Source organism: Rhipicephalus microplus, chromosome 10 (genome assembly GCF_043290135.1).
Source record: "Rhipicephalus microplus isolate Deutch F79 chromosome 10, USDA_Rmic, whole genome shotgun sequence".
Classification (NCBI taxonomy): domain Eukaryota; kingdom Metazoa; phylum Arthropoda; class Arachnida; order Ixodida; family Ixodidae; genus Rhipicephalus; species Rhipicephalus microplus.
This window is the reverse complement of record NC_134709.1, coordinates 82,558,370-82,575,732: the sequence shown is the minus strand read 5'-3', so window position 1 is coordinate 82,575,732 and position 17,363 is coordinate 82,558,370. Positions and strand designations below refer to the sequence as shown.

Sequence of the window (17,363 nt, the reverse complement as noted above, 5' to 3'; positions counted from 1 at the left end):
AGCATATAAAATATAGCGTGATCAATTTGTAGCGCCCTCGTTCGGGCGGCGCGCAAACCGGAGAGCGCGCGATGGCGACAGAAGAAAATAAAGAAGGCGTTAGGCCGTGGCACGTGAAGCCACGGCTCACGTGCCAGGCTGGCATCGGTTATCGTTCAGGCGTGTCTTTCTTTCGGTCCTGTGGCATAAGCCTACAATTTAATTGGTGACCCGGACGAAGACAATGACTGACTCGAATGCACCCTCAACCGAACAAGCCTCACGTCCGCAGGACGTCTCGGCCGTGCAACTGCGTCTCCCATCTTTCTGGCCACAGGACCCGCAAGTTTGGTTTCATCAGGTCGAGGCGCAATTCTCCCTGTACCGCATCGCCTCGGAAACGACACGCTACTACCACGTAGCCTCCGTCCTTCCTCCTGACGTTGCCAGCGAGCTCTCCGACGTCCTCTCCAACCCCTCGGACACTACGCCATATCAGCACCTTAAAACCAAGGTGCTGGAACGATTCATGCCTTCGGAACGCGTCCGCCTACAGCAGCTCCTTGCAGAGGGGGACCTTGGCGACAGGCGCCCCTCCCAACTACTGCGCCGAATGCGACAGCTTCTTGGGAAACACGAAGTCTCTGCCCACTCAGCGTTGCTTCGCGAGCTCTTCCTCCAACGCCTTTCTCAGCCAATCCGCCTCGTCCTCGCGGCGGCCGGCGACGTCAATCTCGACCGCCTGGCGGAGCTCGCCGATCAGGTTCGTGAAGCGACCTCCCCATCTGTCAATGCTGTCTTACCACCAGCAGACACAGCGATTTCGCGCCTTGAGGCCCGCATCGACGAACTCGCCGCCTCCGTTGCCGCACTCCGGAGCCCCCTGCAGGAGACTCGTTCGCCTCGTTCCGGTCGTCGAGCTCTTCCACGCACTCGAGATGCTCGGAGTCCCAGCCCTCCACCCCTCTGCTGGTACCACCGGCGTTTCCGACACCGAGCCACGAAGTGTACACCCCATGTTCGTGGCAGGGAAACGCCTGCCGGGATCACTGACGGCGGCGTGTGATATACATGGATATCCCGTTTTGGCTGTCCTGGCACCGTGACAACAGACCGTGGACGTCAGTTTGAGTCCTCGCTGTTTACTTGCCTTAATCGCATCCTCGGAGCCAGACATTGCCGTACCACGGCTTATCATCCCTGCGCCAACGACATGGTGGAACGCCTTCACCGACAACTGAAGACCGCCTTGACTACCCGCCTCAACAGAGCCACCTGGGTTGATGCCTTGCCACTGGTGCTCTTAGGTTTACGAGCTGTCATCCGGGCAGACCTGCAGTGCTCAACAGCAGAGCTGGTGTATGACACTTCTCTACGGCTTCCGGGAGACTTCTTCACGTCAACGAAGCTACCAGACCAGCCACAGCAATTCCTACAACGCCTCCTCGACTGCGTTCAAGACCTCCGGCCCACTCCACCCAGACCTTCCGAACACAAGACCATATTCGCCCACCCTGATCTGGCCACTGCAACACATGTTTTCGTGCGCCACGACGCGGTCAGACCACCTTTGACACCAGCCTACGACGGACCATTCCGCGTCCTTCACCGCACCCCCAAAACTGCCACTCTAGTTCAGAACGGCCGTGAAAAGACAGTCAGCTTGGACCGACTCAAGCCGGCGTACCTGGAGACCGCCCTAGAAAGCCTCTCATCTACGACTGATCTTTCGTTCGAACACCACAAACGGCATGTCACATTCCGACTTCCAGTCTACACGGGGGGCCCTGTAGCGCCCTCGTTCGGGCGGCGCGCAAACCGGAGAGCGCGCGATGGCGACAGAAGAAAATAAAGAAGGCGTTAGGCCGTGGCACGTGAAGCCACGACTCACGTGCCAGGCTGGCATCGGTTATCTTTCAGGCGTGTCTTTCTTTCGCTCCTGTGGCATAAGCCTACAAATTAAAGCGTTCTCAGGCATGACTTCAGCATGTCTTAACTTGAAATATTGCCGAAGGGCTGTGTCGTGTTGCACCAATAGTCCTTCCATGAATAACCGCTCGATCTGCCAGTTTTTGGGGACGTCTGAGCATGCCAACATAACACATATACATATATATATATATATATATATATATATATATATATATATATATATATATATATATATATATATATATAAATATATATATATGAAAAAGAAGGTGTCCTTGGATTCAGTCGAAAAATACCAAGAAGTGGAGGACGGGCAAAACGAAAACATTTTTATTTTTCCTACGTTTCAGCCGGGACCGGCCTTCATCAGAGAAAACACGTTACAAAAATGTGCTTTTCTTAAGTAGGCATGGTATATCAAGGGCCCCTGACACGTGAACTATCACTATCATGCACTATCTACTCTGACGTGGTGAGTAATGAACAGCAGAGAATGTCAAAGCAATGTCAAAGAAAGATTATGAGAATGCATGAACGGTGTTTACATCAAGTAGATCACATGAATATAACTTTGAAAAGTACAGTAATATCTACAAACAAAACTATCAAACCCATACAGCCAATCACACGCAGAAAAAAGACAAAAAAGTATAGCAGAAAACGTTCAAATGGAACAAGATGCGTAACTGAGAATTTCACGGGGCACAAATAGAATTGATGACACAAGGTAAAGAAATTCATTGCACCGAAAAGGTGTAGTAAAAATCTGCGTGTACAGTGATTATGAACATACTGTGATGAAACAAGAACTTAGTTCTGCGCCTAAAGAAACGTTAGTTTGCCTAGATCTTCATTTATACCGGATAAGATTGCGTTGAACTTGTGTATGAAAAATGACTCGCGCAGTTCCCTATCATAGTGTGAAGGAAAACCTGATTCCAGTATAGTAGTTCTTAGTTTATTGAATGAGTGACCAGGAATGTTAACGTGCTTAGACAAAGTAGATTGGGTAGGCTTGTGGCATGTGACTTATGGTTATTAAAGCGTAGTCTAAAAGGGGTTTCAGTATGTCCGATGTATTGGAGTTTGCACACAGAGCATTCAAGCATGTACACAATGGTGCTTTTGTCGCAGTCAAAATCTCCTTTAATTTGTAGATGAAAGTTTGATATATATATAAGGCTTATATCAGAGAATAACTTCGGTGTTGCCGCAAGGTTATAAGTATGACAGTAGATGCGCTTTCACATAACAACTGTTTGCAGAAGGGCTTTTCTTGAAGGACGAGTTGGTACATGGTACTGAGGAAAACAGCGCAAAAATCGGGATGGAGAAAACTTGAACACACGACACAAGCGCTGTGTCGTGTGTTTAATCTTTATCCGTCCCGTTTTTTGCACTGTTCCCCTCAGTAATAACTGTCAACAGCGCGCCGCTCTTTCTCCCACAGTAGGCCGGAGCTCCTGCTATCAACACGAAATAAGAGTACTGCGCGGTAGAAAACACGGACGGGAAAAATACAAGGACAAGCGTCTTTTTACCGTCCGTGTTTTCTACCACGTAGTACTCTTAGAATATGTATCACCAACTGGTTCAATCGTCCACCTTGATCAACACAAAACAACGGTGCCAAAAGTGTACCAGGAGTGGCCGTTCACATATAGATGCGCTCGGCACATAACGAATTGCCGCCAGCGGTGACACGCGACGTATGGCCCTTAGTGCCAGCATGCGCTGCCCGCGGGAGGCGCTTCTCACCAACGCCGTCACTACGCATGGTTCTTGTTGTGATAATCTACTGTGACCACGCCGCAAGAAACTTGGTTACTAGGCAAGCGCATGTTTACTACAAATACTATTGCTCCTGAAAATGCTAGCCTTGCTTCGTAAAACATTTCAATGTGTGGCTATCCCATCCATTGCTTTGCCCTTTTGGCTAAACTGTGACACTTTTTCTGTGCAGGTCATTTTTCGGATGCCTGCCGTGAGCTATTATCAGTGTCGTTCTCCAGGATCTCTGACGCCCACTGCTACAAGCTGCCAGAATTATCGAGGAATCCGTGATGTTGATTCATTGACGCTGATCGTTTCGACTCTTTGTACACAGACTACGGGTTTAGTGTCACCGTCAAAAGTGGTACTTTTCCCAACTAGTTGTTCTAGTGCCTAAGGTACTAGGCTGCTGACCTGCAGGTAACGGGATTGAATCCTGGCTACGGCAGCTGCATCTTCAATGGAGGCGGAAAGGCTATAGTCCCGTGTGCTCAGATTTGGGTGCACGTTAAAGGACCCTGGTTTTCGAAATTTCCGGAGCCGTCCACTACGGCGTCTCTCATCATTATTTGGTGGTTTTGGGACGTTGAGCCCCACATATGAAATCAAATCACTAAGAGAGGTACTTTGATGACTGGGCCCTTGCATTAATTGTCCAGCCAAGGGGCGTGTTTATTGTCGAAAATCCTGGAATATCTTTGCTTCTCTTTTTTTCTCCTGTAATCATTATCCACAGGTGGTCAGCTCCAATCAACAAGCTGATGCCAGTCACAGTCTCCGCCTCAGTTGAGTTATTTTTATCAGCAATACCTTTTTCTTTGTGACGCGACTTCTGTGTTAGGTAGCCATCACATGTCGGCAAAATAATGTCGTCACAGATAAACGGTACAACAATGACCCGAATGGTGTGGCTTTTAGAATGGTGCAGGCTACGCAAAGGAACTTAAAAAATATTTCGTTGCTCCGCAGAAGTTGGAGAAGCGATGTCAGGCGTGTTAAATAAAGATCTAGTTTTTCCTAGCAGGTGAAGTTGCATTTTTCTCAGCTAGAACTTCAGTGATGTATGATCTCTAGCTTCCACCAACGAGAATCTCTCTGATGTAGCTGCATCTGTTACCAATGACGACAAAGGCGTGAAAGATTTGCCGGTTCACTCCTGTGTCTGTCTTCGCGCAACCACTTGAAGAATTCTTGTCGTATAGCATCACATAGTGTGACGTCTCTCTTGTGCATCCTGAAACCTCTGCTTGTAACGACGTTTCCGCTGTAGCCAATTTACTTACGCAGTGAGGGTCCCACATACCTAATGTGTGCCCTCCGTGACAAGCTGAGCACGTAAGTTTGACATGAAAAAGAACGTGCCTGATGGCCTCGGGACGTGCATTGATAGCAGCGGTTGTCTTTCGTCAGTATTGCTTTCTTAGAGTCAAGCGAGAAGTTTGCATCACAGGCGTGCGTGCCATGTTTTTTTTGATGTGCAGAAAAAACACTAGCTCCAGCTATTCGATATGCTGTACGGTACCGAAATGGTGCTGCCGCCTCAACCTTTATGATGACTAAGAGTGTAGTCAATGAGAGGTCATTCTGAAAATGGCTGACACTGATCCGGCTTTCTATCTGTTTCAATGCGTGTGAAGGTAAGAAGCTCTCTTAATTTTGAATTAGAGGTTGCAGCTGTTAGTGCTGGGTCAAAGGCATTCGTAGAAGGCTCGTGTCCTAAAGCGTGGCCGCGCTTTGCTCGTGTGCACGCCAGTACAATATCATGTGGCGAAGATTCTCGTAGAATGTCAATGAGCAAGAAAAAGTGACCGTTGGTACGTTTAGTGCCGTGAGATAGCATACGTTGAGCTGAGTGGTATCGAAAAGTGGCCGGAGGCCATGTACGCCACTTTCATACTTTATGTGAGGTAGATTTCGAAACGCTGATAGCTGGTGTTGCTTGATCCATTTTTTCTTGCCGTCCCACTGTGGTCCTCGGTTTCGGCACCACACAGTAAAGAAACCTATCGATCGGCAAAGAAACCAGACCAAACGCCGTTCATGGTTTCAACGTCTTCGTATTGTCTAGCAGTGCTCGCGTGCACACGTTTATGATACATATTTTTCTGCACCATAGCTGCAACTACACCACTCCACGCACGAACTAGTTATAGGCACAAGTAATATGGGTATGCTTCACTAGACGTATAACCTTCAGCACTTCATTGGATATGTCAGTTGTAAATATAGGTAAAACTTTTCGCGTTTTTCAAGTGTAAGGCAAGAAAAGCGTAATGGTCTTTCTTCGAACACTTCAAAATGTCTCTTAGCTAGTTTGAGAGTTACCACATAATTACAGCTGTTCAAATATCTACGTTGAGAACTTTTATACCACGCAGGTAAATGTGAAGCAATGGATCACTTACCAGTGTCGTGAGAGCCACAAGCTCTAAATCGGTGATGCATCGGTAGGCAATACCTCGTATGCAGTACCCGCAGACTGGCCTGAAAGTCAGTTACACGTACTTTTTCAGGTTTCGAAATTGTGGTCGGTAAATTTTGTATGTACATGTCTTGCACTTTCTCAAAGATACACTCAATGGCGCTGGTGTAATACAATTCAACAACACTGTTTGAGATCGCCAATTATACCTACTTCGATTGGAAGTACTATAGCTTGCCTTGAAGTCGAGGGTTTGACGGAAACGCGATTTATCTCCAGAAAACATGAGGCTGCAAAATCTGCCAACCAGAAGTTTAGGCCTGCCTGTTCAGTATAAAAGCAAGGTAACTAATCTGTTTTTACAACTCTGAAACAAAGCTACAACACGAGGGTTGTCTTCTGTTGCCCAATAATATAGCTACCACAGTGGGAAAACGGCACTGAAAACATTATGCTAAGCTTTGTGATAAAGCTTAATCAAGCAGTGCATCAGATAGGACAAAAGGGAGAACGACCTCTTCAATTAGTCTCACCTTGCTGTCTTTGCCAAACGCTCTCTGATGCGCTGTTTGATTCAGTTCCAAATTAGAATCCCACTAACACTGATGCATTCTTATGAAGGTTTTTTCTGTCATCTCTCATACGTAAACATTTTTTTTCAGTCAATTCGAAGTGAACTCTGAACACTTGATTGAATGCACGAGTTGGTTAAGGAGCAGCGAATGATTTGTACAGAATTTCGTGAAGCTATGAATACCGTAAATAAGGTTGCATGCTTGAGCGTAGGAAATGACCAACTAGTAATCACAGTGCGCTATATGCAGTAAAGAAAGCATCATGATGTATTTCAGTACAAGAAACTGTAAATAGTGAAAGAACTTACCACGTCCAGCATCCAGCTTTGTGGCGCTGCATCTCTTTTCCGGGGTGCATAGATTCACGCACTAATGTGCTTATCCTGAGAGCCATGCACAGCGGCAGAACTGTGATGCCTTGCTCTTTGGAAAGCAGCGCACATAAGGATAGAAGACCACTAGCTGCGAGCCACTTTGACTGGCCATGACTCTCTTGGACATCCCGAGAAAGTTGGCAGCTGTTGTGGTGAAAAAATAAAATAGAGTGCACTTCTCTGAACTGCCCCGAATTCCGCTCTATCATATCTGTCGGCGAAAAGAACACGAGTATTTCAAAACATTTTGTTAACACCACGCTGTCTACATGCAAATTGTGACGAGAAGTTTCTGGGACGACTCAATCACCTCACCTATGAGATTTCAGATTTGATTTATTTTCTCTACGTAGGTACATTTGTAGGAAAGCGAACATTTACTGATTGGGGTGGGGAGGAGAGCAGAATGAAAAATGTAATATATGCAGCTTCACAGGCCCCACTTGCCCTATGGCATAAAGAAAGCAACATACCATGCAGAGACAGTTTTAGCAGTACAAAAATGAGAACCATGTAGGAAAGTTCAGAAAGATTATAGAACACTGAAGCCCCGCCGTTGTGATCTAGTGGCTAAGGTTCTCGGCTGATGACCACCAGGTCGCGGGATCGAATCCCGTCTGTGGTGGCTGCATTTCCGGTGGAGGCGGAAATGCTGTGGGCCCGTGTGCCCAGGTTTGGGTGGACGTTGAAGAACTCAGGTGAACAAAATTTCTGGAGCCCTCCACTACGGTGTCTCTCATAATTATATGGTTGTTTTGGGACGTTAGACCCCACATATCAATCAATGAACACTAAACCTACCCTATTTACATCAGAAAGCAAAACGTAAACAGACACTATATCTGAAAATGAATTTCTGAGGATGTCACGTTAACGTCGCCTGTTTCAAATTTTAGTGCAGTGGGTAGGCACTGTTGTAATAGCTTTAATTCACAATTTTCGCACGGCAGTGTAGTGTGCCAGGGAATAATAGGACTTGTTGTAATTGTCGAAAGATAAGCCCTCTAAACTACAAAACAATAGAGTGTCATTTGAAAGGTGTAAACAGCTAATGGCAATGTTGATGTTTATCAGCAACACGAAGCATCATTTTACCACGAAGCATCAACATCCGTACCACTGTGCTCATCATGCTCACGGCCACATTTGAAAACACGTCACTCTTCACAGTATTTCGATGTTAGCTTATTCCGAGTGCTATCGTATTTTCGGTGCAGAAGTATAAACCGAAGATATCTCAAGCATCACAGCATACCAGGTTAATACTTATCCTACACATATCCGTCTCTCTATCACTATGTCTTGACAAAAAAGAAAAGAAATGAGTAAACGGCTTACTATTATTTCATTGCAAAACACTAATAATTCACACTTTGAAGATTTGGTGCTCTCCTTGTTTGAAACCGAAAGTATCATTTCTAAATAAAATCGGTGATTAGGGCCTGCTACTCACGCAAAATACAGTTGCTAACGAGCCCTGCACTGCACCCGCCGAGAATTCCCACAATTCAGTTGTGCGTGACACAAAAAGGGACGCTAATGCGTGAAATTGCGCGTCTGCCTTTACAGCCAACAAGGTCGCTGATAGAGCATGCGCCTAGGAAGCTCTCATGCAAGCCAGTAAACTTTTCTTCCAAAACAAACATACGCTCACATCGGCAACATTGTAGCTGGGCAATTGTCATCCTGATGCTCAGTACGCCTGCAATACCATGCCTTGTGAGGACTACGCTGCGATCAAAAAAAAAAAGTTGGTCAATCAGGCCGCAGCTTACGCAAACATTTTAAAGCATTTTTACGTAGGCATCTATGTGAACGCTATCACTTAACGTTTTCTTTCGTAGTTTCTTGTTGGCTGACAGCTGCAAAACGCTATTAGGGTTAGTAACGCTAAGTCACTTGATTAAAATGTGGCAGTTCGTAGTTCGCGAGTTAAATGCTATCAAACGTGTGTACACTCCACTTTCATTTAGTTCGCAATTGCAAGGGCTTGACTCGCACTTGAAGCTTCAGGTGAAATCACCAGAACACTCTAAAAAAATATTGAGTAAAAAGGTGTCTTTTTGTCCCACAACAATATTCGTCATCAGGCTTGCGTGCGCTTCCTTTCTTGAAAACTCGGCGCTGGCCACTTTCCTATCAAGAATGCAATGTAACCCTGATAATGGGCATGTCGATCGTGACCGGAATGTACCGGGCGCGGGGCGATAGCGCAAGCATGGAACGCAATATAGATGACGATTATTGTTTTGGGACAAAAAGACACCCTTTTTACTCGCTCTTTTTTTTAGAGTGAATGCGTTTTGGTGCAAGGTTAGCGCTCAGTATTTTATATTCTTAATCTGACATGGGTATTTTGCATCCCGTTATAGAAGCTAAGTCAGACGTTATCATCAACATTTTGCGCGAAACGAGCTCATATTTCCGTTCAGTAGAATGAGCATAATGAAGAAGATTGAGGCAAATATGAGAAGGAAAAAGAAAAAGATAAACGAATGAAACGACCTGAATGAGGGTGACGTTGCACAAATACGCATACTCAGTCAGTTGTACAAAAAAATTAGTAGCAACTTCTGAGACTCGCATTCACACCCTCCGAGGGAATCTAACGTCTACGGTGCTCGAACGCTGAACCGAAGGTTGCAGAATCGAAACCCAGGCACGGCAGCCGCATTTTCGTAGGGGGCGGAAAATGCTTGTGGCCCGTGAGCTCAAACTTAGCTGGATGTTAAATAACCACGAGTGGTTGAAATATACAAAGTCCTCTAGGGCACCCTTCGTAATCATACCGTAATTTGCGGACGTCAGACCCCAACGATAATTAGTAGGGGCACATGTGTTTCAGGGATAGCGTGCTGCCTCTCACGCAAAAGGCAAAGCTACCACTGCAGTGATGTTAACAGTGATGTTGGCTCAAGTTCATTTTATTTAATTCAATCACACTAGGAATGTCCAGTTCTGTTGAATTCGTAAACTAATATTTATTTTTTCCAGTGGCGTGCGAAGTGACGTCATTTTGTTGCAGTAAAAGTCTGCCTTTTCACCAGGCGCTTTCGGCTGCAGCACTCATATAAAACATTAGATCTCTTAGTTGCACAGCTTGATAACGCCCGTTGCCCTTTTTTTGTGAAGGACGTCTGCCGAACCACAGTGCAATGGTTCAACAAAATTATCAAAACAAGTGAAGTTGAGTGACTATCAATTAAAAGGGTATTAAGCAAAAAAAATTTAATTAGCGGATACCAAAAATCTCTTGGAAATATACGCGTGCTGATGTAGTCACCTCTTTTGAAAGTTGTGCATATTTTGTGAACTTTTTAAAGTAACATTCGTATTGATGTATTATAGAAACGTTTTGTCTGGTTATTACAATGAAATCAAATCAGATCAGGAAATGTTTTATACCTAACTATATATTGAGCGATCAGTTGCGAGAATCAGTATTTTTGCATTATGTTTTGCTGTTGGCTTAAACGAGTCATTTTTCACTCGCTCATTCCTTCAACTGAACGAATAGTTCGTCACAAAACGTTGCAACGTTGGAAGTAAAAATGTTTTGTTGAGACAAATCAGCAAATAGACTTTTTTATGTGGATCTAGTCCTTCCATCAGAAAACACTTTCCAGAAAGTTAACATAAGAAATGGCACCAGCCTACACTGAGAAAATTTATCACGCAATGACCTATAGGAAATCGGTAATAGAGAATTCTCTTTTTGCGAAAATAATACCGAAAACGGGACAACCGCCTATTAGTGATGAACGACCAGATTGGATACGCCTGCGCATTTTGCCTTACAAAGAACTGCGAAAAAAATGGGCGCTGTCTTTTATCAGTTACAAAGTATATAAATAGTGCCCTTTCAAAAGACTGATTGTCTTTTTCTACTATAGGTGTACAATAGAGAATCGGACAGTTTGCCAGGAGTAAAAGTCCATGTCTCTTCTTGAGCTCGTCTCGTTTGAGTTTTATTCTTTCCGTAAGTAAATCTGTCACTGAAATTGCACATTCATAGAAACGCCATTTTTATTGCGGCAATACACGCAAAAGCCATTGAGCAACACCGTTTCGACTTAAAGCAATTTGAAGAGCATATTAAAAGCGATTTCGTAATTCTTTGCTGAAACCTTTTCAAGCTGAAACGTTCAGGTTAAAGGTTGCAGTTGAAGACACGCTCGAAGTTCAATTATAAAAGCTCGACCTGAAGGTTTCAACAGTAAGACATCTCAAGCACGCGTTTTTTTTTTCTGATCGCTAATACAAGGTAAGTCGTCTGCGCAACGACTGATCCTAGGAAATATGTGTCAGATCTCTGCAACTTAGAATATAAATAAAGAATAATCTATACTGCAAAACACTCCGAAAAGTACAAGAATAACAAATGATTTATATGTGAAGTTTACCGTCCCAAAACCACCACATGATTATGAAAGACGCCGTAGAGGATTGCTCCGGAAATTTCGACCATATAGGGTTCTTTAACGTGCACCCAAATCTGAGTACACAAGCCTACAACATTTCCGCCTCCATCGAGAATGCAGCCGCCGCAGCCTGGATTCAATCCCGCGACCTGTGGGTCAGCAGCAGAGTACTTTTGCCACTAAACCACCACGGCGGGCAAAAGTACAAGATTGATTAGATTATTTGCTTCCAAGGCAATTTTATTTAGTATTTATGTTGCGTGATATCGCGGAAACATCATGTTACCTAAGACACTTCAGTGAACGTGCTTACTTGATCGACTACAATTCGTCATCAGTTTTTTTTTTAATTTTATTTTTTCTGACGTTCACTGTAGATATTTTAAGTTTTGCCTAACCATCGCTAGATTCACCACGGAAAGTTTTCAGTGCAGGTTACGTCACGCGTTGACATACCGGGCAAGGAGCTTTTATTTTTTTTTTCTGAGCAGCATCATCAGCTCACCTTACTCAAATTTCCCGCGGGGGAAGTTTAAGCCTGCGTACACCGGGAATGCTTATCTTGAGAAAAAGAAAAAGAGGTTATTCTGTGTAAGTGAGCGTAAGAAAGTGTGCCAGGGTGAAACCTTTCCAATATATGTGGAACTCTTACTTTCTGAAATATAACACTTCAATACGAAGAGACCAGACATGCTTTGAAAATGCCTGTACCGTTGAGTGTAGCACACATTATATCATGACACTGCCTAACGTTACAGTATAGCAGACTTATCACGGGCATTACTATCATTCATATAAAGGCGCAACCAGTGGATGCTTATGAGTTGTCTTACCGTTGGTAGCAGAGGAAAGACAGCAGAAAGAACAGGCAGCACAGTACTTCAGCACGGCCTACTATACTCGATACCTGCGCCAGGGTGACAGATATAAAATGGCAGATTGTACATAGCCCATATGACTGTCAAATGAATCTCCTTGTGACTATCAAATCCGACTCGTGTGTGTTATAAATTACCAGCATTTTTACACTTTCCTTAATAAGAAGTTTTAATCTTAAGTGTGACTTATCGTTATAGGTAACTATTTGATGTGGCCAGCATACAAACTGTTTGAACTGCATGGGTTAGTATTATACTCATTGGAGCTATTATAACGAACGGTATAATTAGTTAAGGTTGCTTTGCCGCCGGCCCACATACGGGCTTTGATTTCATAGATTCTGACTGATCTTTTATAACGCTGCAGTGAATGGGTATGAGTTATCGTATTATAAAGTCGGTATTCTTGCTTGTTTTCATAGGAGGCTTAGCTTACTCTTAAGAAGATCACTGATCTATTCATTGATATCATTCCTCTGCAGATCTGGCCTACAACCTAATATTTTATACAATAACGAATATGCGATATCAATATATGTTGGAAAAGAACACATAAGTAATTGAGTTGATACTGAAATGTTTTGCTAAGGACTGGACATGTCAGTTTAGGCCTATTGTATTTATATTTATGCTTTTATAAAAGTAATAAAACTGCTCACTTATTACGCACGGCACTAACTCTACCATGTTTACATGCACACACATATATATATAGATATATGTATATACCTGTGGACGGCAGAATGAGTACGACCATGGCTGAAGTATCAATGCATAGGGCGTGTTACCTAAAGGTTTTAAGTTCGATTCGTATACCGACAACAAATTGAGTCTTTTTGCGCACCTATTTCTTTACATCGTTTCTGCCATAATTGCCACGCCGAAGATGAAGACTACAAGTAATGTACTTTATGCGTTTTTTCGCTTCCTCGTCTGCTCGTATCGCTAGGTTCTGTCCCACAAAAAAGACAGACCCTTTTAATTATCTTCATTATTTCGTGATTTACAATAATTCATTTCTGAGTCATCTACGATACGGCAAATCTCATATTTATTTTCTTTGAATATGAAGGTATTATGACAAACTGGTTGGCTGTTCTCGGACACAACCTTACTGGTGCAAGATTTGATGCAAGTACCTAGAGTGCATGCGATATTCGAAACTCGAATCAGGGCGTGCTCAAACTTTTCCGAGTCTTAACGTCACAGCGAACACTCACTGCCTCGGTGTGCACTGGATGTGCAGCGAACAGCATCGAGGACAGGCACGCATGGAGCGCAGTTATCTTCATCACACGGCGTGCGACGACGGCCACCAACACTGAGCATGCGCAGTGCAGGGCAACGTTGACCACGTGGTAGCCACGCACTTGTCGCCCATGGACGTAGTAGTTGGCCCTGCGAGAGAAGACATCAATATGCACATCAGGAGAAAAAAACACCATTCCCAATAAAAGTAACCATGAGTAGCATGTGAAGCAACGCATAGGTAGACTTAATTGATTGATTGATTTATGGGGTTTAACGTCCCAAAACCACCATATTATTATGAGAGACGCCGTAGTGGAGGGCTCCACAAATTTTGACCACCTGGGGTTTTTTAACGTGCCCTCAAATCTGAGCACACGGGCCTACAACATTTCCGCCTCCATCGGAAATGCAGCCGCTGCAGCCGGGATTCGATCCTGCGACCTGCGGGTCAGCAGCCGAATACCTTAGCCACTAGACCACCGCGGCGGGGCTGTTACTCGTCCCGAACTCTTGTTGGAGCTCACTAGGTGGGTTCATCGCCACGCCACGCTGGAGAACGTGCGTTCAACGCGCGTCTGCAGAATCTCACTCCCTGACGCCATCATACGATTGCTAAGAGAGTGTGCGGGGGAGAGACCACCGCGTCTTACCCAGCCCTTTACAAAGGCCAGAACACGCTATCGCGTGGGCGCGTTCTGGCAGTGCTTGGGACGCCGCACACCGGATTGAACTCCACCATCAGCTGCCTCACATGTAAATGTTTCCGGCGTAACACGTCACTGATATATATTCCACAAAATGTGCGGCATTGGTCGAGACATTCAATTTGGCGATTCTGCAGATGATTCTTCAATGAAGCTTTTGATTGTTTTATTGAGAAGTTGTTAAGAGGTGGGTCTGTGGAATTGATGAGGATAGATATTTCAGAAAATAAATTCGACAGATCCCCCATACCTTGGGAATCGGTGTTATACGAAGCATGTGGAGAGAAGGTGACCGCGTTATAAATTTTATATAGCGACACGACATTAAATGTACAAATATTACACGCTCAGAAATCTCTTGAAGAGATGCAGACGTTTACATAACGAGTCATTTGCACTTGCGCAACGATGCCAACAGAAACAAAGCTATCAGCAACACCGGAAGTGATCAGCTAATGTGAAGCGCTGGTGCTCGCGAGGATGGTAGACCTGGACGCTGCTACACAAATTAACTTCAGAGCACGGTACCCAACTACAATTGATGTTAACTAAACGTCCCGGCTTTATCGTAGGTGTACTTATGTAATAGTTGAGTATCAAGTACTCAAAATCGTTCAACGTTTTTTTCTAAACACACCTATGTAATGCATCCAAAATTGAATAGCCAGCACGGCAACAAACAGTTCACGTTCCACGAACTTCTGTTTGAAAAATAGTTCCGAGACCTCGCGTGGCTCTGTGGTAAAATGCTTGATTGCAGCGCAAAATGCGTGGGTTCAATTCCTTCTGGGGCCCTGACATTTATTCTTTTCAAGAATACACGAGGTTGCGTAATCGCCTGCGTGCGAGGACTATTACGATACACCAACGTCAGTCATTAGAGTCGCCGCCCTTCTTTGTGAGCGAAAAATCAGCATTGTCCGTGACCAAAACCTCAATGTAGATCCATATAAAGAAGTAAAAAAAGATCTGTTCAAGTGTGACCAGGCTTTCGAACATGCTATTCCTTTCCCCATGGCTCCATGCGTTCAGCCGTTTTAGCGTGGACACCAACTTGCTAACGGCCCTAAATGTACACCTTTGAGTTTCGGTGATGCTCGATTTTAGCGGCTTTAGACCACCCACGAGATGGCGCAAAGAAGTGGTTTCAACAATCGTTGTTTCAGTAGGTATAAGCCCAGCTATTATTATTAAAGGACAGGCACAACCTCCTGAAAACTGAAACGAATGCTCAGTGAGCAGGTAATGAATAGTGTCCACTACAAAAAAAAAAGACCCCGTCACTCTTGCGTTACAGTTAACCGTTGCTCATTTTTGATACGTATGCGAGATGTTTTTTTGTTTTTTTTGTAACATTTCACGTCGCGTAACGCAAGTGATTAAGCTATCTTTCTCCCTTTGAGGATTACTATGAATTCAAATCAAGTCTCCCGTATTGATTGAGCGCCGTTCTTTCTATTGGAATCGTGTCATACGATCATGCGTTATCGGCAGAGGCCAAATTCCACAAAATGTAACAGTATTAACGCGATAGCGTTAGAAAGCTCGTGTCGCAGAAATTCCGCTCTCGGCGTCGGCTCTGTTGGTTGTGAGCGAAAAATTGTCCGTGAGCGTGAAATCGAGAAAGAAGTAAATATAATAGAAATTTCAGTCATATTGAGGATCGAACCCATGCTGTTCACGTGGCAAGCAGACCACAAAACCATGATGCTTTTTGCAGCTTCTTTAACGCACTCTGTTCGACAGGTGTCACGACGAAAACGAGCTCTTTCGGCGATTTGTAGGCGCATTTGGGAGGCCATCAAACTACGCCGAAAAAGGTTGGGATAGTGCAGACATCGCCGCTGAAAACACACAGGAACTTTTAAACAGCTCTAAAAATGGACAACTATGTTCATCTAGCGCGAAACATATCATGCCTTTCCAAAGGCGTTGATCAAGCAAACACAATTACTAGATGATGATCTGCCATCTGTGAGACATTGTGAGACTCTTTATGGCGAGTGCGCGTCGTTTATCTTGGAGGCCATGCAACTTTTGCTTTCGATCAAAAACCTGTATGTGCCATTCGCACGCGCATGCTGGTACAGTTTAGTGTGTGTGTGTGTGTGTGTGTGTGTGTGTGTGTGTGTGTGTGTGTGTGTGTGTGTGTGTGTGTGTGTGTGTGTGTGCAACTGTACATATTATTAGGTATGCACTTAGCGGTTAAAGGGCGCACTAGGGGCGGATTTCGCTATCACGTTAAACTCTTAAAGGCGAAGCTTAAGGATCTCCCAATGTTTTTTTTTGCTGTTCTCTCTATGGAGTGCCCGTTCACCCTCGAAAAGACCGCCGCAGAAAAGAATCAGCATGTTCGAATGCTTCTCTGTTCAAAAGGAAGCACGTAGAAAGTGCAAGCCGTGACTCACCAAGGGCGTCACTAAAAAAAAAAAAAAAAACAGTTCTTGTGGAGCATGCGGGTCGGTATCGCTTTTTCATTTTTGTTTTTCTTTTCGTGTGTGTCAGCTTGTGCAGCATTAACTAGACATGTACATATGAGTATGTAGATGCATAGTCTACTATTCCAAGCAATAAGAAGGAACGTGCAACTCTTTTGTAGAAGAAAGAGCTATTTGTGTATAATGACACCTATTTCAGGGCTTCCTTCTGGGTGGTTACTGAGCGAGCGCGCACTTTAGCTCCTTGGGCTAAACCAAGTGGCTGTGCTTGCCTTCAAAACAGGGCAACATTGCCTTCTTTTTAAACGAAGCTCCAAGCGGCACCTGCACTTTTCAATGCTGGTGCAGAGAATGCCTTATGTACACGGAGTAAGAATGTAGTTTTCTGTGCTCTGAGAAGTGCTGGAGATTGGGCGGAGCTGCAAGTACACATGCAATTGCGTCGTTCCTAAACACTACCTCACGCACGAAATAAGTCCTTTTTTTCTTTCTGAACAACAGCTGAAAGTCCCAGCAGAAGTGGCTGCGAAATTGCAGAGGGCACGCATATGCAGTTGCGTTAGTTTTGAATACATTTGTATTAGCTCGAATTTGTTCTCCGTGGCTCGGCCACATT

General features: G+C 44.5%; 1 protein-coding gene across 1 annotated transcript in view; it reads right to left on the bottom strand.

Moving 5' to 3' along the window:
* LOC142774774 (protein O-mannosyl-transferase TMTC1-like) overlaps positions 1–17,363 on the bottom strand; it is a 60,638-nt gene that overhangs the window by 25,542 nt on the left and 17,733 nt on the right. Inside the window, exons 2-5 of the mRNA XM_075875809.1 lie at positions 13,575–13,752; positions 12,310–12,383; positions 6,990–7,199; positions 6,090–6,168 (exon numbers count right to left, since the gene is read on the bottom strand). Coding sequence (XP_075731924.1) covers positions 6,090–6,168; positions 6,990–7,199; positions 12,310–12,383; positions 13,575–13,752 — 541 coding nt within the window. The remainder of the gene's footprint in view (positions 1–6,089; positions 6,169–6,989; positions 7,200–12,309; positions 12,384–13,574; positions 13,753–17,363) is intronic.